Genomic DNA, 24,582 nt, shown 5'->3' with positions numbered 1-24,582 from the left:
TTTATGATGAAAAAATAACCCCCCTTCCCCTTTTATTCACTTTGCCCGACTTTGCAGCTTCAAACTGCTGCATTTTCAGCACGCTTGTCAACCATGTATGTTGCTCGAAACTCGTCAAAATTAGAAACAATACAGTGTTCATGAAGTTGCATTTAATTTTCTTCTAAATTTCCAAGAGAACAAAACAATCGGACAAAAAAGTGTGTGAACCCTTTGGAATTTGTTAAATTTTGGCATAAATTGGTTGTAAAATGTGGCCTGCTCTTCATCTAAATCACAAGAATAAACAGTCTGCTTACTCTAATACTACACAAAGAATTATGTTTTCATATTAAATTTCAAATACCATGTTAACATTCACTGGACAGGGAGGACAAAGTAAGTGAACCTCAAGGCTACGGATTCTCCAAGAGCCAATCAGAGTCAGGTGTGAGGCAACCTGGAGTCCAATCAATGAGTCAAGTTGGTAGGCGTCAATCATTGCCAACTGTGGGCCCGTGAAGCACTTTGAGACTCTCTTGTGATTAAGGGCTATACACATAAACCTGAGTTAACTTGACTTGAGGTGTGGCTGAAAGCTACTCTGGTCAGTAGAAAACACACACCAGGTTTAGAATTGTCTCTTGTTGCAAAGTCCTGTGATTAGGAATTGTTGACTTGTATGAAGCTGGAAAAAAGGTTACAAAAGTGTCTCTAAAAGCCTTGCTCATCAGTCCTATAAATGGAGAACATTCAGCACTGTTGCTTCTCTTCCAAGAAGTGGCTGTCCTGTTAAGTTGACTGCAAGAGTACAGAGTAGCGGAGTATGTGCGATAAGGTAAAAAAAGAACCCTATCAGCTGAAGACTTACAGAAATCGCTGGCACATGCCAACAACATGTTGGAAAAACATCCACCATACTAAAACATTAAACAAGAATGGAGTTCATGGGAGAACACCATGGAGGAAGCCTGACTGTCTAAAAAAAAACTGCTGCACTTTTGAAGTTTGCTAAAGAGCATTTGGATATTCCACAGCACTACTGGCAAAATATTCTTAGACAAATGAAACCAAAGTTGAATTGTTTTGGAGGAACACACAACGCCAGGAAAAATGGTAAAGCACACCAACATCAAAACCTTATCCCGACTGTGAAGCATGGTGGAGAGAGCATCATGGTATGGGTGTGCTTACTTCCGCAGGGCCTGGACAGCTTACTATCATCAACGGAAAAATGAATTGACAAGTTTATCAAGATATTTTGCAGAGGAACTTTAGGCCATCTGTCCAACAGTTGAAGCTCAAAAGAGGATTGGTGTTGCAATGGGAAAAATCAACGACAGAATGGCTTCAAAAGAAGAAAATACAAGTTCTGGACTGACCCAGTCGAAGTCCTGACCTCAACCCAATTGAGTTGCTGTGGCGTGACCTCAAGAGAGCTGTTCACACCAGACATCCCAGGAATCCTGCTGAACTGCAACAGTTTTGTAAAGCAGAATGGTCCAAAATTCTTCCTGATCGTTGTGCTCGTCTGATCTGCAACTACATTGACATTATTGCTGCCAGATGAGGGTCAACCAGTTATTAAATCCAAGGGTTCCCTTACTTTTCCCCTCCCTGTCTTGTGAATGTTATTTCGAATAAAAATATGAAAACATAATTGTTTGAGTGGTATTTGTTTAAGCGCACAGACTACATTTCTTAAACCAATTTATGCAAAAATATAAGAATTTCCGCAGGGTTTACATGCGTTTTCCTCCCACTATATATAAAATGTTAGCAAAGGTGGCAGCTTTCTTTTCTTTTTTACCTTGTCTTTAAAACAGTGCTCCTTGTATGCAACACTGTATTTAGTAGTTTTGTGACATAAGGCAAGCCACCAAACTTTGGCCCTGCAGAGTCCGGCAGTTGTGCTCACATGTATACCAGCAATGTGTCCACAGAGAATTGCATTCTGTGTGGAAACATGTAGCAGAACCAGATAGAACATTGATTCATGAATATGTTCTTCCTGTAAGCTGAATTTCAATCTAGTCCTGTGATTGCTCAATTATTTTTTGGGGAAAAATACATAGGCACAAAGACAATGGGCATTCACGTTCCAATCTCGGTAACGTGAGCTGCAATGCATTTGAACCTTGTGATGACTAAGCCATTTTCCGCTGGGATTTTAAAATCATGCACGATTCCATTCACTCTGCACATCTTACTCAACTCTCTGTGGCAAGGATTTCTTGTACTGTGATTGGCTGGCTTTTCAGCACCACTGGGCAAAATCGACATCAATCATTATAGGTTTGGTCCGTAGCATGTCAGCGAATAGGGAAAAATGTTGATCAGTTCTCCGAAGTAAAAGCAGATGTTTGCAAATGTCTTATTTTTATTGAACAATAATAATCATAATAATTGAATAATCAGTATGCTTTCATGGATGACTACAGAAATACAAGAATATTTACTGTTGAGAGGCTGAAATTCTGAGGATTCTGAGTTTAATAAGGTCTCTAAACAATTATTCGATTATCAAAATAGTTGTTAATTAATAAGTGATCGATTAGTTGTCGATTAATCTATTAAATGTTATGCCTCAAATGCTCCATTTAATTACATTACATTTTATTATATTGAATTATATTTTAGGGCCTAACATTGAATAGACTGAATTTAGCTTTATTGGCCAAAACACATCTTTTGAAACAAAGCTGTAACACAAAAGTAATGTGGAGGTACACAATTCGGAGACAGTAATCTAATCGAACTAATTAATTCGTCACAATGCAGTAGTACATCAAGTCTAATTTTGGAAGTAGCCTGCCCAACACATCGAATGTACTCATAGAGTAATTGTAGCTTTGCACAAGTCTTGGAATTACATCAGTCTAACATTTTCTTACTTGACAGTGACATCCTATTTGTCGTCCAATCTGTTGCTTTCTTCTTTCCCACTCAACCTTGTCCCAAAAACCACTGCTACTATTTGTCTGATGTTGAGCCATTTTTATTTTTTTTTTGTACCTCGGATCTCTTTCGTTTTCACATCCCGTGCCAATCTGCTGCTCAGATGACTCTGTGGGATCAAATACTGCTCACTACAGCTGTAAGGAGTCTTTTTTTGGGCTAGTTTTCTAATCTATGCATACAGCATCAGACAGGTACTCGAGGATGATGCATAATGGATAACAAGAAATAAATGATGAAAAAGTTGTTGGCAACTGGGCACCAGCTGTGCCAAGAAAGTTCTATTTGATACCTACTGCTCTCATTTTCTCTCCTTTCAGTTACTTCTGTATTTCATGCTAGGGAGCGTATTTTAACTGAAAGCAGCTTTCACCACTTTTTGTTGTTTGTGAAGCTGAAATGAAGCTCTGTTGTAACCTAAGAGAATTATCTAAGCAGTTTTCCTATTTTTTTTTATTTTTTATTTTTTTTTATTTTATTTTTTTTTTGCTTTCAGCATTTTTGTAGCAACTGAGCTGTTGGAGACAGTGAAAAATGGTGGCTCGAGGGGAGAGCTCATAAATATGTTGTATTCCACCACCTTTTTGCTTAGTTAGTCTTTAAAATATATTCAGATTCAACTTGAAATGAAGTTCCAATGTATGTACAAAAAAACAACAACGGATATTGTGTATCCCTGGTGCAGTAGTAGTAGTATTGTTATTTTTATATATATTTTTTTTAAATCATCCCACCGGCCGGCACATAGATACGGATGGGCATAGATAAATGTCTCCATGCGAGACTGTGTGCACAGGATTTAAAGCCACTTTAATTGGACAGGAATTGAAGTTGGCTGTGATCACGCCCACAGCAGCGCCCTCATGTCCCTCTTTTAAATGCTCTGGGGTGCGCTATCCACGAAATTATCAACACTGGGTCTAACCCACCTCCATGCAGAGTTATGCAATGTGTAGCGCCGGATTTACACAAGTCACAAAAATAGAGCCTTAACTGGTGCATATGGAACTTACGGTACATCCAAATAATTTATTGTGTTGTTATAAACGTTGTCTTGTGTTGTTAAATACTCCTCCAACATCATTACTGTATTACTAAAGTAGACAAATTGACATTTGTACATGTGTAAATTTGAGTGGTAAAATATTGAATTATAATTAAAAAAACAACAACAAACAAATGGACAATGTATGGAACATCTATTGGCATACTATTGGGTTTATATGCAGGTATGCACGCTTTGTTCCAGGACATTTTGATGAGGAATTACGGTTTGAGCCTATAAGAGCAAATGCAACTTGTCCAACCCCAATTCCAATGAAGTTGGGATGTTGTGTTAAACATAAATGAAAAGAGAATACAATGATTTGAAACTCATGCTCAACCTATATTTAATTGAATACACTACAAAGACAGGATATTTAATGTTCAAAGTGATAATCATAATGCAAATAATCATTAACTTATAATTTTATGGCTGCAACACGTTCCAAAAAAGCTGGGACAAGTGGCAATAAAGACAGAAAGTTGAGGAATGCTCATCAAACACCATCCAGAATCTGGAGAAATCACTACTGTAAGTGGCAAGGCCAAAAATCAACATTGAATGCCCGTGACCTTCGATCCCTCAGGCGGCACTGCATCAAAAACCGACATCAATGTATAAAGGATATCACCACATGGGCTCAGGAACACAGTTCGGCGCTACATCCCTAAGTGCAACTTGAAACTCTACTATGCAAAGCAAAAGCCATTTATCAATAACACCCAGAAACGCTGCCGGCTTCTCTGGGCCCGAGCTCATCTAAGATGGATTGATGCAAAGTGGAAAACTATTCTGTGGTCCGACGAGTCCGCATTTCAAAGTGCTTTTGGAAATTGTGGACGTCGTGTCCTCCGGGCCAAAGTGGAAAAGAACCATCCGGACTGTTATGGACGCACAGTTCAAAAGCCAGCATCTGTGATGGTATGAGGCTCTGTTAGGGCCGATGGCATGGGTAACTTACACAGCTGTGAAGGCACCTTTAATGCTGAAAGGTACATACAGGTTTTGGAGAAACATATGCTGCCATCCAAGCAACGTCTTTTTCATGGACGCCCCTGCTTATTTCAGCAAGACAATGCCAAACCACATTCTGCACGTGTTACAACAGAGTGTTACAACAGAGTGCTGCCTGCACTCCAGACCTGTCTCCCATTGAAAATGTGTGGCGCACTATGAAGCGTAAAATACGACAACGGAGACCCTGGACTGTTGAACAGCTGCAGCTGTACATCAAGCAAGAATGGGAAAGAATTCCACCTACAAAGCTTCAACAATTAGTGTCCTGCGTTCCATACGTTTATTGAATGTTGTTAAAAGAAAAGGTAACACAGTGGTAAACATGACACTGTCCCAGCTTTTTTGGAACGTGTTGCAACTATAAAATTCTAAGTTAATGAATTTGCTAAAAACAATAACGTTTATCAGTTTGAACCTTAAATATCTTGTCTTTGTATTGTATTCAATTACATATAGGTTGAACATGATTTGCAAATCATTGTATTCTGTTTTTATTTGTTTAACACAACGTCATTGGAATTGTGGTTGAAATATTAATTGTCTCTGATGCTGCTGAACGTGCAATCATTAATCTTTTCAGAGTGAAACATTGTGATGCTGTTGAGGCTTGAAGAAAGTCACCAAACCACCATTTGCTCACCTTGCAGATGCTCTGTGTTCTGTGTTGATGGCTGAGATTGTCTTGAGTCACGTGGTTGTATGACCTGTTTGAAAGATGACATCATCAAACTTATTGCTCACACCGCGGGCCCCGTATATGCAGCAGACGCCTTCCTGGAGAAGCACATTTTCCAATTTGAATGCTGTCGTTTCGGTAAAGACCTGGAAAATGATCCTGGTGGTGTAAGGGAATACTTCAGCAGGGTCACTTCCAAATGGAATGTTGAAAAATGAAAGCCTCTGCATGTTGGTTGTCATGCCATCAGGAAATTCACACCTGAAAATATTACACGGACGCGCAATGGAGATGTATAATTCTTCCTTCGGCGTATAGAAGATTATTTTTGACTGGAATATCATGTACACTTTCCTGTGCAAAAGTCCTACTCCTTTAATTTTGCTGTAGACTGAAAACATTGGCCAAGGAAGAACCCCTTACATTCGTAACAACCTTTTTTGCACTGCGGACCGGTTAGGATTCGGCATTTTTCTCACGGTCCGGCTGTGGTGGTGGCGCGTGTGTGTGTGTGTGTGTGTGTGTATATATATATATATATATATATATATGACTGAAAACATAGGTTTGCTATCGAAAGATGAATATGAGACATATGAGACAAAAGGTGAACAATTCATCTTTTATTTCAAGGTATTCAAATCTGGGTATGAGATACAACTTTGAAGATAGATCCTTGTGTTTGCATTCACCCATTTGTCACACGAGCAAAAGAATTAGAGCATGTGACTGACTTGTTGCCCTTGTGTGTCCTATTACAGTGGCTAATCAAACAATAAATAGTACTAAATGTGTATGGTAAGCTTCAGAGTTTGCGGGTAGCTTTTGAAGATATTTACACTCATTAGCAGTACAATGGAACCTTGAGTTGCAAATGACTCTTTTTACGAACAATTGGGTTTACATACAAAGTTTTCGTCGAAGACTTACCTCAATTTACATTATTTTTGGTTTGCAAACGGTCTGAGTCATGATCACTGACTCTGTGGATATTGCTTTGGATGTAAGTTGAAAACTAGTTGTTTGCTCCGCGGCGTAAGGCAGAAATCTGTTCTAGGCGCAAGTTCCGCCTTCACATCCTTGATCATCCAGTCACAAATCTATAAGCATTTGTGATTGACGTGGTAAGAAAAAGTACTAAAGAAGTAAAGAAAAAAGTAGTAAAGAAAAAATACTATTTACATTATGTATGTTGGTTATTGAATTGTAGTGTCTCTTTAATTAAAACAACAATTGCTTAATGTTGGCGTAATCATGTCAATATAGCGCTAAATGGAGGCGTTAGCTAGGCGGAAGTTCCTATGAAAAGGGAAACCGTTAAAGATAGTGTAAGGAAGCACTTTTCACAGATGAACAGAAAGATCTGTACGTTATGCAACCTTCATTGACTGTGCGTCATGCAATGCAATTGAAAAGGTAGGCACTCTGTATCTTTGTTTTTTTTCCCTTTCTTTACTAGACTGACAAAAGTGAGAAAGTACTTGCTGGTGATTGCGTGAGCGAGGCAATAAAAAATATGATCAAAACAAATGTGCAGCCAATTGACCAACAGAGCAATTAATCTTTCAAATGACAACGTGACATCCCACTTTCAGATTTTTTGTTTTCCCCCTTTCTGAACAGAAAAAGAAAAGTTTCCCTGGATCAGTTTGTTGTGCCATCATCAACCAATGGAACGCCACATTAGCAAGAAGAATAAGAAGGCAAGGTTCAAGACTGAAAATACCTGGGTGAAAGTTTTATGGACAGATGATACAATGATTAAACTTAACCAAAATGGTAGAAAGCATAATTCTTTGAGAAAGAATATCTTCTAAGTTGTATATCGGATGTAAATGCCTTGTAAATAAAGCCTAAAATGTTGATCCCTTGTCTCATATTCAGCTTTTGATGTCAAATGCAATGTTTTCTTAAAAAATGAATAAATTGGTTTCAAACTTCCAATACTTTTGGATGTAGTAAAGACTAAATTGTGGGACAGATAAAAACAAACAAAACACAAAACCAATTTCCACAAACGTCTACAGGGGTGGTGCATAGGCCAAGGAAGAACCCCTTACATTAGTGTTCCCCAACCTTCTTTGCACCGCGGACCGGTGCAAAGAAGGTTGTATATATATATGTATACATATATATATATAATATATATATATATATGTATATATATATATATGTATTATAGACTGAAAACATAGGTTTGCTACACAAAGACACACACACGCTTGCCTCGCTTCTGCTTTCTCCTGGCGCGTCCACTGTGGGCGCGAGGCAGGAGTGGGGGTCGGAGTTGTTGTAGGCAGCCAGACCAGACTGCAGTTCCGTAGCTCCACAATGAGAGTCGACTTTTAACTCTGTGAAAGTAGTTCTGCCTGTGTCGAGCAGAAACCTACGACTGTATCTGTATCAGAGCGGACTTGGTGCGTGAGCGTTAACTGTTGCGATAAACCCGTATTTTAAGTGGGACTCCTGATATAGTGGTGTTTAGTTTGCAAACTTTTCATTCAAAAGAACAAATCTTTTCAGTTAACGCAATGAGCTGAATTAGTTTAGGAAATGATTTTGTTCTTTGAGCTCTGCCGCCGTTAGCCAGCCCGCTCGGACCGCAAACAGAAGCGTTCGAGCCGGCTGGGACCGGAAACGGTAGCGTTCTGTGCAGTCAATTGAGGCGTGCACCTCTTCCGGCGGAGATCCGGTCAATTTTCAAAATAAAACACATTGACACGTGAATTGTAATACAACAGAAATGATATAAATTGGTCATTCATTCTCTGTGGCCCGATAACAAATGCTTCACGGCCCGGTACCGGTCCGCGGACTGGTGGTTGGGGACCACTGACTTACATTTTGCGTGGCTCTGGCTAAAGGTTGCAGATACAGTAATATATTTTCACCCTTGAAGTCACCGCGGCATCAATGTAACTGCGCCCCCACTGAAGCCAAATAGCACCTGCCGTCTGTTTATCAACCTCCATGAACCAGGAAGTAGGCCTTTAACTAACAAGCAGATGGACAAACAAACTCAAATGTGATTCTTACTTTTGTTAACGGTTCAATCTTGACATAACTCTGGTTTCTGAATGAACACAACAATATTTTGGGGTGCCCTAGACGTTTGCACCGTACTATATGTGACTAATTTGTAGTCCGCACAGAAGTTTGCTTGTATCTTTTGAAAGTATTTGAACATACACGAGTTAACGTGTATCCAAATTGTTGTGTTTGCAGACAGTGATCACCTGAAAGCTATTGATGAAGCACATGTGGAATGTGTGCTAAAAGGTCACCCCGCACTGACTCCCATGATGCACCTCCTTCCAGAGAATGTGCTTGTGTCCAGCAAAGAGAACATTCCTGGGCTTGCTACTTCTCCAACAGGTAAAATCCCCTCCTTTAAGCGATCACGTGGGTCCTGATTCTTCCTGAGTCTATATTTAACGGGTTGGTATGCATTTTAAACTAACACAAAAATAGGTATTTGAAAAGGCAGAACCTTTTTTTGATTGAGTGTTTAAGTATATCAAAATAAAACCGCAAGAAAATTCTAAAACCCAATGATGTGTTCACTATTGCAACACTGGAACTTGGAAACTGCCCTTGATATTAACAACATAATGGGAAATAGCAAATAATTGTGTTGATTTACATCCATTTTCTGTACGGCTTATCCTCACTAGGGTCGCGGGCATGCTGAAGCTATCGTTGGGCGAGAGGCAGGGGTACATCTTGAACTGGTCGCCAGCCAATCGCAGGGCACATATAAACAAACAACCATTCCCACTCACATTCACACCTGTAGGCAATTTAGAGTCTTCAATCAACCTACCATGCATGTTTTGGGGATGTGGGACGAAACCGGAGTGTCCGGAAAAAACACACGCAGCCACGGAGAGAACATGCAAACTCCACACAGGCGGGGCCGGCATTTGAACCCCTGCCCTCAGAACTGTGATCCAGATGTGCGAACCAGTCGGTCACCGTGCCACCTGTAGTATTTACATATTCATGGTAATAAATAGGAAATCTGACAAATTTCAGGTTAACGTGAATCTGAAATGTACAAACATAGTTGAAATGAAACTATTTGTTTTATTTTGTTTACATTTTGTAATAAAAGACATCGAAGCTTAAATAAATGGTTAGATTTCATGCATGCAATTGTTACATGCAATTCATCCATCCATCCATTTTAATACAGCCACTTATGGCCAAATACAATTACTTAAGATTGTGATGACTGCACTGGTTTAGGTCCCTGTTAGTTGAAAATATATGTCTTGTAAATTTGACACACCACAGAGAAGGGTATTGTTAACTACCCTGCCACATTTATATGTTTAAAACAATTGCCAAGCATGTAAAATGAGGCTTCAAAATCATGACAAATCCAGCCTTTTTTCCTGCGCTCTAATTCTGCGGACGTGTCCGCTGAATGCGCTGAAACTACGCGCTGCTAAACTGTCAAACCAAAACCACACATCGTTCTTGTACACATCCCTCCATGTCGCAAAAATATACCCACTTAAAGCATCCGGTGGCAGGACTATATCCCACTGGGTCGTCGTGAGGATTTTAACAATCAAAAATGCACTCCTTCAGTCACCTTTTTCCTTTCTTTGTGGGAATCTGTGTCTTCCATGACAATTGGCCCATGTTTTTGTGGTTCAGTAAGATATTACACAGTACAGTATATTGTATGCCTAACCTCAGAACCTGATAGTGTCGCAGTTTCGTTATTGAGGTTCAAAGAGGCGCCTGTGAATTGGCAACCTGTTCCAACAGCTCTGCTTTCTCATAATTTGGACTTTTGCATCATGTAAACCTGTTTTGTGTCATGTTAACCCATTTTGGACTATATTCTGCGATATGACCTTGACATTGTTTTGGCGCTTGTTGTGTGCGCCTTCACCGGCAGAATGTTTACAGCAGCTTTATTACTTTCTTCCCTATTTTACTCTTTCCACTCTTTTTGTGTCATTCTGGTCCATTTGCATTATTGCAGTGTTTTGGCCGTGCTATTTTATTGAGCGGAGAATATCGGTGTTATTGTCTATGACGCTACAACCGTTTGCAGCTTTCCTCCAGAATGCAGCCGGCCGGCCAGCTAACGTCCACTTGGCAAACATGCATTCCCAAAGGAGATATGGAGAGAGAAGAGAGCCGGCGATTAAGTAAAGTGAAGTGAAAAACAAGGACTAAATAGGACAGGATAATTGAACCATTACTAGCCAATGGGCGGACCATTGGCTGTTAGAAATGTGCAGTTGTTTGTCTACAAATTTTTTTTGGATGGTCCACTTCAGTCGCTTTCGGCCACGTTGCTCAGTGTGTGGTGGGCCTAAGTAACTTGTAATTGCAATGGTTAACCACTGTTGGAAATGAAAGTGCTCAAGTTTTTCTGCAATGTGGTAGAGGTGACTCATGCCAGACACCCAAGTGCATCACTGGGCGCTGTTTTAGCCATGGGCCAAAAATCAGGAAAACGGTTTAGTTAATCTAATAGATTGCATGCGTTGTTGGCAACAATTCTATAAATGGCTGCAATATTATCACCCCCCCACAACATTTGGCTGAACCAACATGTCTAGTGTCAACACACGCTGCAAAGCTGGCAAATAAAGCTGTGCTGAAAATGCTTTATTTTGGGCAAATGCACAATTACTGACCAGAAAGTCAAGTTTTGCCTTAATTTTACAGCAGTTACAATAGTTTCATAACATGTGAGAAGAAAAAAAGCAGTTTCAAGTAACTTTAGTTTTTACTGTTTGTATGAAGACCAATTTAAATGCAAGAGAACAGGTGACAAAAAAGACCAGAAGCTAGTGTTGTGTTCATTTTTCACAGTTTGTACCTCCAGCCTCTTTGGGAACTTTTTTTCAATCAGAACTTGAAAATGTCTAAATTGCTCAGGAAGTGAGTTACGCAGAGGAAATGTGATGAAGTCTGTCACTGCAGAGCTGCAATCATTGGGAGTTTGTGGAACGGTATGGTAACAGGCTAATCCTCGTCATGTTCTGGCTATGTGAGCAGTGGAGACCTAAGATGCCTTTTAAGACCCCGGTGGCTTGATATTCACACCTCTTTCAAAACACTTGCAACTCTCCGCTTTCGAGACAACAGCCGCAATCAAATGCTCAATGGTTACGTTTACTGCTCCTGAAGAGATTAAAATCAGTCTTGATCTGTTGTGTCTGAGAGGTGTGATTGTCCACTGTTTCTCTTTAGCCAAATGAGAACCATCACTCATTTCTGTGTTTGTTTTGCAGTCGCAGACATTTGACAGCGTGGCGCAATGCAATGGGGCAGCCATTCAGAAGTAGTGGCAACTCCTAGACAAAACAATGTTTTTAGTTCCATAGTACCTTGAATGCCCCAAAATTTATACAGAGGAGTTTGACCAAAATTTGGGTGAAAAATATAACCTAACATTAAAACAATTTTCTGATTTGAAGTATTATCATACAGTGGGTACGGAAAGTAATCAGACCCCCTTAAATCTTTCACACTTTGTTATATTGCAACCATTTGCTAAAATCATTTAAGTTCATTTTTTTCCTCATTAATGTACACACAGGACCCGATATTGACAGGAAAAAATGGAATTGTTTAGGTTTTTGCAGATTTATTAAAAAAGAAAAACTGATCTATCACATAGCCATAAGTATTCAGACCCTTTGCTCAGTATTTAGTAGAAGCACCCTTTTGAGCTAATACAGCCATGAGTCTTTTTGGGAATGATGCAATAAGTTTTTCACACCTGGATTTGGGGATCCTCTGCCATTCCTCCTTGCAGATCCTCTCCAGTTCTGTCAGGTTGGATGGTGAACGTTGGTGCACAGGCATTTTTAGGTCTCTCCAGAGATACTCAATTGGGTTTAAGTCAGGGCTTTGGCTGGTCAGTCACAGAGTTGTTTTGAAGGAACTCCTTGGTTATTTTAGCTGGGTGCTTAGGGTCATTGTCATTGTCTTTTTTGAAGGAGAACCTTCGGCCCAGTCTGAGGTTCTGAACACCCTGGAGAAGGTTTCCGTCCAGGATATCCCTGTACTTGGCCGCATTAATCTTTTCTTCGATTTCAACCAGTCTCCCTGTCCCTGCAGCTGAAAAACACACCCACAGCATGATGCTGCCACCACCATGCTTCACTGTTGGGACTGTATTGGACAGGTGATGAGCAGTGCCTGGTTTTCTCCACACATACCACTTAGCATTAAGGCCAACAATTTCTATCTTGGTCTCATCAGACCAGATAATCTTATTTCTCACCATCTTGGAGTCCTTCAGGTGTTTTTTGGAAAACTCCATGCAGGCTTTCATGTGTCTTGCACTGAGAAGAGGCTTCTGTCGGGCCACTCTGCCATAAAGCCCCGACTGGGCTGCAGTGATGCTTGACTTTCTCCCATCTCCCGACTGCATTTTAAGGATGATCAGAAGAACTGGACAGCACCCGAGTTAAATATGAGTGTCACAGCATAGGGTCTGAATACTTATGGCTGTGTGATATTTCAGTTTTTCTTTTTTAATAAATCAGCATAAATTTCAACAATTACGTTTTTTTCTTTCAATATGGGGTGCTTTGTGTACATTAATAAGGGAAAAAAATGAACTTAAATGATTTTAACAAATGGCTGCAATATAACAAAGAGTGAAACATTTAAGGGGGTCTGAAAACTTTCCGTACCCACTGTATTTTTTGGTGTGAACCATGGACCATGGAGCAACACATATATTGACGATGATATTTCTTTCAGTTGTCAACAAACATTTGTTGCAAACTGTGATGGTATTACCTTTGGTGGTGGTCTCTACTCTTTTCAATACCCCGGTGCCTCTGCATGACCCCAATCTATATCTCCGTGTTAAGTTTAGTATCAATTAATCCAGTATCTGTTGCGGTATGTCATCTTGAACTAAAGTAGTTAACATTTCCAGATATAAAAGCAGCTGTTCTAGTGGCTTTAGTGTATACAAACAGCAAAAGTGACAACTTTATCTTTAGATTAAAGCAGTGAACGGAATTTTATTGACGCATCTCTTGGGTCCGTGAAAAATAAAGCTGCCATCACCCAGCAAGTGTTTCTGGAAGCAAACACTAAGCATACAAGCAAATGTTCTGCTTAGCTTCTTAGATAGTGCTCACACAAGTTGTACTGGCATGGATGTAACACTGGATCATGTCTTTTCTACGTTCATTCTTTGCTTTAGGACAGCACAACTTGGGCTGTGCCAGGAGAATGTGTCATAATTTACATCAAATAATCTTTTCCACATGTGACCTGCAGTTACATTCGTAACATTGTTTTGTATCTGCCATCCAACATAGCAGAGTTGGAACACAGTGTAAAGAGGGCAAATGCCCGAAGCGAAGCTGGAATGCTCTCCGAAGCAAAGAAGGAAATCCCACAGATACAAATGGCATAAACATACTTTGATGCAAAGTTTTCTCTGTCAACAGGCGATGGGCTTTTGAAACCTATGCTGCTCAAGATGCTGCCCTTCACCCTGAGCAGACTGACAATCTGCTTGCAGCCGTCCCTCGAGGCCTTTGAGAGTCAGCTGCTGCAGCTGATCAATGCCGACTGCCAGAACACGGTAAAGCGTTTCCGCCTTGACACAAATGGCCTTTATCCACCTTTCACATGCCACATTGCTGATAACTGGAACAAGTCACCTATTAAATGATTTTTCAGGGTTTATTTCTTTAAAAAAATGTTTTGCTATTGCTTGTGCACCTAAGATGAGCAATTGCTGAGAGCAAACATTTCAGAGCACAGACCTCCACCAAGACATTTCTAATAAACCCATAAATGGAGGAGGAGGTAATATGTAATGCAGTCCCATATAAGCAATACAAATTACATTTTGAATGTGATTTTCTATTTAAATTGCGATCAACAGCAAAATTACCATCAGAATGAAACTTTGTCGACGACCTTGCAATTACATAGTACATTTTGTTCAAATGTGGGAAACCATTTGACAGATTATACTCTCACTCTCGAAAGGTTTTACGTCTAATACAAAAAAATATATATATATATTTTGTCTCTTTTTTAAAAATAACATTTAAAAATTGTTTGATCATTATGTGTGTTCTAATCAACAATGAATAGAAACATCTTCAGAAAATAATGTCAGATAAATAATTTATCTAATATATATCTTATTTATTTTTCAAGACACCCTGTGATGCAAAGCTTATTCTATTGGTCTACATACTTCAAAATTAAAGAGACATAATTGAAGTGTTTATGTGTGCTTATGTTATACACATGCACATACTGTATAAAAAGATGTTTTGGAGGCTGATTTGTGAAATTAAAGATGAGCGTGATAGACTTGACACGCCTCTATGAGGATTATTTCCTACATCTTGGCACTTTTCTTTATCTCACTCTTTATCCAATCTGCAAACACAATTTTTTTTTTTTTTTTTTTTTTTTTATATATATATATATATATATATATATATACAGCTGCCACTGCACATTACCTACCAATGAAATGTGATTTATAGTAATGAATTCTCTTCTTGTTGGGGTCCAAAGAAATGCGAATACTTAATCATATTTGACATGTGCAAAAGTGGCCTCGCTATTCTTGTGTGACAGCAGTCACACATACATACATACTAATGTTGTTTTGCGTCCAAATATACTGTACCGTAATTTGTCGTGTGTAATGCGCATCCATGTTTAATACGCACCCCCAAAGTTGACCTCAAAATTCTGGAAAACCCTTCTACCTATGTATAATAATTTTTTTTACAATACATGATTTTGCTTCTACCCATATCATCAAAACATGAAGTAAATCTGTATTTTGTTCATTTTTTCAAATAATTATTCTGAATTTAAGCACTTTATTTGAACACTTAATACTTTCTTTTTATTTACTTGCTCTTATTTTGAAATTGACAGCCCTACTTTTATTTAGTGAATGAGAAAACACACAGTTGTGCTCATATGTTTAATGACCAAGGCAGAGTTTGTAAGATGGGTACAATTCTTTAAAGAAAACATGAAGAACAAAACATAACCATAAATGAATCAATGATGGATGTTGTTCAGTCATCAGTCGTATTTCCATCCATCCATTTTCAACACCACTTATCCTGGTTTGTGTCGCGGGATGCTGGAGCCTATCCCAGCTGACTTCGGGCGAAAGGCGGACTACACCCTGAACTGGTCATCAGTCGTATTTAAAAAAACAAAAACAAAAAAAAACCCAATATTTCACAAATTCTGCCAAGATATGTAAACTTATGAGCACAACTGTACATACGGTATATGCAGTCGTAAGTACCCCTGTCATATTGGAATGAAAGTGTACAGCTTTTTCCTAACCTCTCGATGGCAGCATACTTTTCTAAAATGGGAAAGTCTTTTTCATTTTCCCCTATACCCATGTCGCACCATTGATTTTTGACATTTTTGGCACATTATACATGAGAAATTACAGTATATGTACAGTATATTATTATTATTCTCCCGCTCGTCTTTTTATTATGCTTAATGGCAGCGCCGCTGCGCCACGTATTCAAAGTTAAGAAAACATTGTATGGCTTTTTTTTCAGCTCAAACACACATTTGTTACAAATTATTAAGTTTTTTTTCTATAAGAAATCCAAATCAAAGTGATGTAACAACCAACTCATGACATTCTCATTTTTGACATTGGACTCGAATTATGTTCTATTTTATTCTGTTCCTGGTTACTCAAAGTTACCAAGCTAATTGACCTCTGTAATGCACTACAGTTTATGGAGGGATTGTCAAGTAAAATGCAGTGGAATGTCATTTTTTGATTTCCAAACAAATTTTTTTAATACATGCAAAGTGGACTGATCTGTTCCAGGGTCCAAATCTTAATAAAAATGCAACTTTTAAATTGTGTGACTCATCGGTGTTGTCAATTCAATTAATGAAGTATTTTTTCAAATTCAAAAGAACTTTTGAAAAATATTTTTTATATCACATTGGGCTCTGGAACGTAACCTCTGTGATAAGAAACTGTATATTAATTTTTTTTAAAATGATGCTGATATTCCTGATTTTCCTGATTTGAGTTCTTCTTTACTTAAACCTCGTTGAAAGTAGAATTCCTTTTTCTGTAATCCTAAAATCCAAAGAAAAAGCAAAACAGGAGTGTCGAGTCAATTCTTTTAATGCAAGCTGTACAGATGTCTCGTGCAGGACACTGAGGTGTTGCTTTCTGTTTCACGCGTCATGGTCCACAACAGCGGTTTGCACACCAAAGTTTTAAGTTGTGTTTTGTCCAAATTCCAAATGTTATACCCTAAGGTGTGTTTGACTTAAGAAGTTTCACTATGCTTGTAGTGAATGGTACAGTCTGCACACCATCTTGTTCGATTTGGCAGGTTAGCAATCAATGCTTCCATATCGAAAACAAAACAATCAATTAAAAGATGTGCCACAATGTAGTCTCCCATTTTCACTGTGTGGCAGCTGACACATTGACATGAATAATCTTCTCATTTAGACATTCAGTGTGTCCCCCCCCCCCCCCCTTCCTTTTTGTACCATGTGCTTTGCATCTACACAGATTAGTGACTTCTTCATTTTTATCTGAGCACCGTGACGACATTCTCGCGTCTTTGAGAGGTGTTAATATGCAAAGAAGTCACGTCGATTGCAGCGTTTAATTAAACTGCGCATGAATGTGCATGCGTGAGAGACAACTCCATGCGGATTGAGAGAAAAAGTGTGTGTGACCTATTGAAGTGTGACTCCCACTGAATTGTCATCAAGCTGTCTTTGCAGTGACGCTGGCGCCTCACCTGCCGACTCTTTTTTTTTTTTTTTTTTTTTTTTAAGTTGTGTGAGCGAATGCGCGTTTGAGTATTTTTGACTCCATGCCAGTGTGTAAAAATTAGGTGCGAAAAAAAGAGGAATAGGGTAGTGGATAAATGTACAGTGCAGCATGAGACAAATCCTTGGCGCTGCCTGCTCGTCTGGCATACAGTCGTGGACCTCACATAATCTCCCCATAAGTGTGTCTATTTTTAGCGAACAAACTATCACACTGACTTCTTGTTTCTTATCTTTTCTAGCACACATCATATAGCCAGTCTCCGAGATTTTGTGCTTTGCACAACCACCCTTTAAATTTGTAATGCGTTTTAATGAGCACATGGCTAATTTGCTCTGCGCTCTTGAACCGCTGCAAACACTCACTGCCCCCTGTTTTAAGAAACTAACATTAACCTTAACATTAACAACATTCATCTGCTCTGCATCCTGAGCATGTTCGACTCCCCCATAGCAGAGGCTACATCATCACCTCAAACGACCTGCAGCAATGGTTCACCTACGCCTGCGATAAAATCCATTACTCTTAATAAAAAGGCCTCAGATCTTGTTGGAAATTAAGTAACATACTGGCTCATGATCAAACGGCGAGGGAGAACAGGAGACGACGAAGAGGGGAGTGAGCAGCAGACGAGGACCGGTGCCGCGCCGGAGGCAGAACAAAAACGCCTAAGGCTGATTTAATGAATGGAGAAAGACTGCCAACAAAGCTTCAGGAAATTTAATTTGTCCTAAAATAGGAAAAACCCGCTCAACGTCTTACATGTCCGCGACGCGACCCCCCCCCTGACCCCGCCGCACATTGAGCCATTGCATACGTGGACGTACGTTTGATGCTGCATTATTAAACCATAAAAAGACAGATTAATAGTTGGAAGAAACCTACATAAACCATTTTGGCCACAGGGCTTGCTTTTTTTACCCACAGGTACATTATAAATGTAGTTAAGTATTGTTGTAAGACACAATAATATGTTTACTTTCTAATGTACATCATTTGAATGGTTTAGGGGAAACCCAAAAATATATGTGTGTCTCTCTACTTTAATAGGTACTATAACACCGCAGTGATTAGAGAATGTATATGTACGCTTGATATTGAACTATTGACAGTTTCTCTCGTCCGTTTTTCAACAGCTGTTATACACTACGTTGGTGTATATCACCCGCAACAGTTAGGGAGAGGGTGAGACGGGGACAGTTGGACTTGGCACGTCATATCGAAGCAACGTAATCCTGAATTCCAGCAGTAGGGTGCGCCAAAAGTCGCGGATTATCGACTTAAACTTTACATTGTGGTATGCAGACACGCGGGTTTCATACTTGCTGACACAGTATCGCCCCCTCTGGTCACAAACTAAAGTAACAAATTCTACTGAAGCCTAATTTCCGCTTTTAACATTAGTATTAAACTAAGTATTCTTCTTTTGTTGTTAGACCCTCAAATCATGAGCGACACTGGCCCCTACGTTCACAAATTCTGTCGGGAAAAAAAGGGTTTCACATGTGTGGCAACATTTTTAGTCTGTATGTAATGAAATGTTTTACTGATGTGTTTGGAAGCAAAACATGAAAATGGAGCATCTGCAGCAAGGCTTCGACATATGTGTGTTTGTGTGTATATTTGACTTCACATTTCCGCTCCTGATTCATGGAAGTGTTTCAGCAGTGGGGCAAAAAAGGATTTACTAGAAGCGCTTCAGCAGTTGAAATGTGCTAAGGAGTAAGGAGGTGGGAGGACAAAAGCAGCGTGCTAATGATGCTGCCACTGTTTCTCGCAATGGATGACTCACGCTCAACATGGGGGCGCAAACATCCACAGTGTGGGTAGCAACACGTATGAGTGCCCATGTACATGAGCACATATGCAGTCACTCACTCAATCAGTATCTCCCAAATGACTGCGTTCCACTTTCACATTCATGCCGGATCAGGGCACAACAGTGCAGTGGATGAGTGTACATGTAATGCACGTATCATTATCAACATTATACATTATATTGCAGCGATGCATGTTCAAAGAAGTGACCACAAAAAGTCAGAGACGCACCTCCACTTTTATAATTTGGGCTTTAAAACTATTGCTGGATGATGTAACTCACTTGATAATTGTCTTATTCAAATCTCATGTGCCTTCCTACCTTCTTCTCTCACACTCTTCTTAAGATGGCAGTTTTATGTCGCGTATTATTACCTTTTACAGCTGCAGCCTTGACAAGGGTGCCACGAAGCGTTGGCGCAAAAACGGACAAATAGCTGACGGCTGGTCGCCCTTTATAGGGAGAGGAATCGTGTTTGGTAATTTAAAACGTCAAATGGGCACCACACATGATTGGGGGGTGGGGAAGATTTGTAACAATAAACTTAATAAATATTTTGTAATTTACTACAATAATTAAGTGTTAATTCTGTCACGGAGAAATAATCCAATTTTGTAAGCGCTGTCTGTAGCATTTTAGGAATAGGGATTTAAACGCTACTTAAAAATATATAAAATAAAATATATTAATTTACGTGTCCCAGATTTAATTGAACTCTAACAAGAACCAGTAATGCTTTTGAAAAGAAGAGGGTCATATCTTTTACTGTGCACGAAATTGTTAGTAATTGTCACGTAATTGCTTTGTATATTATAGTTGTACTACTCGTTAACAGCGCTAACGTTAACAGTTTTTTTCCCCTTAAAATTATTGAAAAATCCAAAAGATAGAGCGCCGTCTGTATGCTACGGTTGCTGTGTAGTTATAATTAAAATAATAATGACACTTACATTAACTCAGCCTGAATAGTCTCCAGTTTTGTCGGCTGGAATAATAATCATACAAAACAAGCATAGCCTAAAATGGCCTCACAGGGTAGGAAATTAGAGGACGAATGGATAACAAAGAGACTTGGCAAACGGATCAAATGTAATGGCAGATAATTACAACGAGATAATTTTGGTAATCAGAAAGAAGAGGGAACATAATATTGCTGGCAAGATAAGATAGATGATTTAATTATCCTATGAGTCCATTTTTGGGGTGGCATATTACTTATCTCAGCTAAAATTGAACAAAGAGACTCAGTCTTCTCAAATGGCTGTTTTTGTTTTTTGTTATTATTTTATTTTCTCCTCAACTTTCTCCTGTGTGTTAAGGAGAAGCATCAAGAACTAGTCTGGTAGCCTTAGATCCCAGATGGACATCTTTAATGATCGCAAGGGCCACAAATGTTTTATGGGATTCCGTGCTTCAGAGAAACAGTCATTTGGTCACTTTTCTGCAATGAAGGAGCCACATTACGAACGTGACAACTTCAGAAAAAAACATTGCACTGAGTCCTCAAGGCCAGTCGTCCCCAAACACTGGTCCGCGGACTGGTACCGGGCCGTGAGGCATTTGTTACCGGGCCGCAGAAAAGAATTACCAATTTATATAATTTCTGTTGTATTGCAATTCACGTGTCAATGTGTTTTATTTTGAATATTGACCGGATCTTCTCCGCCGCAACAGCTGCGAGTCTCAATTGTCACGTCGAGACTGCACAGAGCGCTTCCGTTTCCGTTCCCAGCCGGCTCGAACGCTTCACAGACACAGACACATATACACAAACGCCACCACAACCGGTCCGTGAGGAAAAATGCCGAATCCTAACCGGTCCGCAGTGCAAAGAAGTTTGGGGAACACTCCTCTAGGCCACATTGATATTGTCTGTCAGAGTTGTTTTTGATAAAGACAAGCACCCACGAGCATAGTTCTATCACCGGATATTTTCTCTCAATCTATATTTTCCTCTTTTTCTTAGAGAAATCATATGGTTTAACATAATTTAATTTCCCTTCAGATTACTATTCAGGGGTGCTGGAGAGTAGGGTCCGTCGGGAAGTCGAATCTCAGATTCAGGAGGAGCAGTGTGGTTTTCGTCCTTGCCGTGGAACAGTGGACCAGCTATACACCCTCGGTAGGGTCGTCGAGGGTGCATGGGAGTTCGCCCAACCAGTCTGCATGTGTTTTGTGGACTTGGAGAAGGCGTTCGACCGTGTCCCTTGGGGAGTCCTGTGGGCGGTGCTTCAGGAGTATGGGGTACCGATCCCCTGATACGGGCTGTACGACCGGAGTCAGAGTTTGGTCCGCATATTCGGCAGTAAGTCGGACTCGTTTCCGGTGAGGGTTGGACTCTGCCAAGGCTGCCCTTTGTCACCGATTCTGCTCATAATTTCTTTGGACAGAATTTCAAGGCGCAGCCGAGGCGTAGACGGGGGCCGGTTTGGTGGCCTCAGTATTGCATCTCTGCTTTTTGCAGATGATGTGGTTCTGTTGGCTTCATCAAGCCGTGATCTCCAACTCTCACTGGAGCGGTTCGCAGCCGAGTGTGAAGCGGCTGGGATGAGAATCAGCACCTCCAAATCTGAGACCATGGTCCTCAGTCGGAAAAGGGAGATCCTGCCCCAAGTGGAGGAGATCAAGTATCTTGGGTTCTTGTTCACGAGTGAGGGAAGAATGGAACGGGAGATCGACAGCCGGATCGGTGCAGCGTCTGCAGTGATGCGGACTTTGTATCGATCCGTTGTGGTAAAGAAGGAGCTAAGCCGAAAGGGGAAGCTCTCAATTTACTGGTCGATCTACATTCTAAGATCCCGGATACGAGCGGCCGAAATGAGTTCACGAGAGGAGCCATCTGATTCGGATGCCTTCCGGACGCCTCCCTGGTGAGGTGTTCCGGGCACCTCCCACCACGACGACCCAGGACACGCTGGATAGACTACGTCTCTCGGCTGGCCTGGGAACGCCTCGGGATCCCCCCGGAAGAGCTGGATGAAATGGCTGGGGAGAGGGAAGTCTGGGCGTCCCTGCTAAAGCTACTACCCCTGCGACCCGACCTCGGATAAGTGGTAGAAAATGGATGGTTGAATGGATAGCTCCAAAGAACTTTTTCCTCCTCAGTTTGTCAAGCGCCATGCCTGAACGCTAAAGGGACTGCGTTGATTGGATCCACAGCTACTGACAGGAGGAGGATGTGCACTGAGATCACCAAAATAAGAGAGAACAAACTCATGTGTGTCAACGTTAAGACAGACGCAACCGCGCAGCACCTGTGCGCTCATCACGCCGAAAAGCTCCGGCTGTTTGACGCTGGAAATCGAGTACAATTTATCTTTGGGGGCTGTGCATCCATTTCATTGTTGCCTTTAAGCTTCTTAGCTGTAAAATATTCATATTTCAGGCAAAGCAGGAAGAATTCTGTAATGGTTGAAGCCAGTGAGTGTCAGAAGAGGGAAGAAAGGAGAAACTGATGATGTGTGGAAGAAGAAATGGTGACATAAATGAAAAGGCTTGGGATGGGGAGGAGCAAAATGCAGAGAAAGAAAGGGAATGCAAACGTTTTAATTAATGTTTTCCTATAAACTGCTTTGGTTATTGCTTTCATACTGAAACACGTCTATGGGCCTTCCGATATATGGGAAAGAAACACCATTTTCTCTCATCTTGCCTGTCACAGAATAGAAAGCTACAATCCTAATTATAACCCAGATGTCACTAGAAGCACATTTATATGCCCATAAAGTATGCCACCCTTCTTCAAAACTTTACAATTTTTTTTGTAAAGTTTTGAAAGTTCCAAAACTACAAACAAAGAAGTTGTGGAGCCACAGTTTCACTCAGAAATCCATTCAGCAAACGTTTCTGTGTACATTTTTGTGCCCTGCACTAACCAAATGAGAAGGGTCGATGAAATAAATGCAGTTTCTATTATTCACTCAAAGCAACCGCTGAAGCAGTGTTAATTTCAAGAAAGTGATGTAAAATGTACTGCTTTGACTTATTTTGTTCAGTTGGAAGAGGAAACTGTTATGACACTGTTCTTTCTTTGCCCAAATTGAGTTAATTGGATCTTTGTATCCATTTTTGAATTGTCATAACTACATTTCGGCAAACTTTCTACCGGTGATATCAAGGCAAAAGATAGCATTTTAAGCACAGTGTTTCAGCCCTGTTTGTGGGGTTACTTCTGGCAGGTTTCCTTTTTGTTTTGGAATACTTCCCTTTGACGTCCCACAAATGGATTTTATTTTGTTCCGAATACCTGTGTAGCGTATGCATAGGTACTCATTGTAAGTTGTTGGTCTACCATTGTTTTCCTCAGCTGATTAGCGCCCCCGTCAGAGAGTATGTTCCGCTGAGTTGTTTTTGTGTTGAAAATATGCTATACTCTCCTGTCAGCGACCATCTTAGCTCTGGCACTTGGCGAAGGTGACAAACATTAATTGGATGGAAGCTTCCCTATATGATCCAGCTGGAAGACAGTCATGTAACACCCCCAATGCCAAATGAGAGCAGCCATGGTTTTAAGAGACCATACGTACTGTAGAGCACTGAGCTGGTGAGTCACCGCATCCTCATCTAGCAAAATGAAAAGACAAGTCTGACAAAACGCCCCGCAGTGGCCCTGCAGACAAGGTCTGCTGGGTATTCATTATGAAACCTTGGCACATCCATTTTGACTGCCTGAATCTCTCCCACCGTTACAGAACTTGAGCTAAGACGTGTTAATGGAGAAAGTTAAATACTAGCATCAGTTGAGGTTATGGCAGGAAAACCAAATCCACTGTCCCCAAATAACAGAATAATATGGTACACTCAACCATTGCTTATTAGTAAGATGATAAGTAGCAATAACAAGACAAGCATAGTTAGTAGTAAACAGAGAGCGGAATGATTGAGACCGTCAGAGTAGATCTGTAAGTTTCAAGAAAACAAGCGGTGTTTTATGTAGGTTGTACAGTAATAAGACCCGATAGAGAAGGGCAAAAAAAGAGAAGCAGAATTGAAATGCTAATTTGATTGTGAAGATGTGGGTGGATGTGGAGAGAAGGCTGGAGCTGCGAGAGGGACAGGAAGCATTAATGGCAAGAACAGAAAGATAGAGGTAGAGTGTCTGTGTAGAAGATGCTTCGGAAAGGAAGAGATTGAAGTGTCGAGGAGTAGAAGGTAAGCCACCTGGTTGGTGGTACAAACACAATCTTCTTCCTTGCTTTGCGAGGTGTCGCTCAAATGATGTGTACCACTGTTGGTGTGGGATGTGAACATTAGTACAACAG

At 40.3% G+C, this 24,582-nt stretch overlaps 1 protein-coding gene across 4 annotated transcripts in view; it reads left to right on the top strand.

Annotated features, from left to right (window-relative positions):
* Window positions 1-24,582, top strand: part of nphp4 (nephronophthisis 4) — a 191,303-nt gene that overhangs the window by 36,627 nt on the left and 130,094 nt on the right. For all 4 annotated transcript variants that reach the window (XR_009768367.1, XM_061673501.1, XM_061673493.1 and 1 more), the window contains exons 5-6: window positions 8,901-9,050; window positions 14,126-14,262. Coding sequence is in view for 3 of the 4 variants with exons in the window: in XM_061673501.1 (XP_061529485.1) it covers window positions 8,901-9,050; window positions 14,126-14,262 (287 nt within the window). In the remaining variant the exon portion in view is untranslated. The remainder of the gene's footprint in view (window positions 1-8,900; window positions 9,051-14,125; window positions 14,263-24,582) is intronic.

Source organism: Phycodurus eques, chromosome 1 (genome assembly GCF_024500275.1).
Source record: "Phycodurus eques isolate BA_2022a chromosome 1, UOR_Pequ_1.1, whole genome shotgun sequence".
NCBI classification, from domain to species: domain Eukaryota; kingdom Metazoa; phylum Chordata; class Actinopteri; order Syngnathiformes; family Syngnathidae; genus Phycodurus; species Phycodurus eques.
Note: the sequence above shows the minus strand (reverse complement) of the source record. Positions and strands in the feature narration are given on the sequence as shown.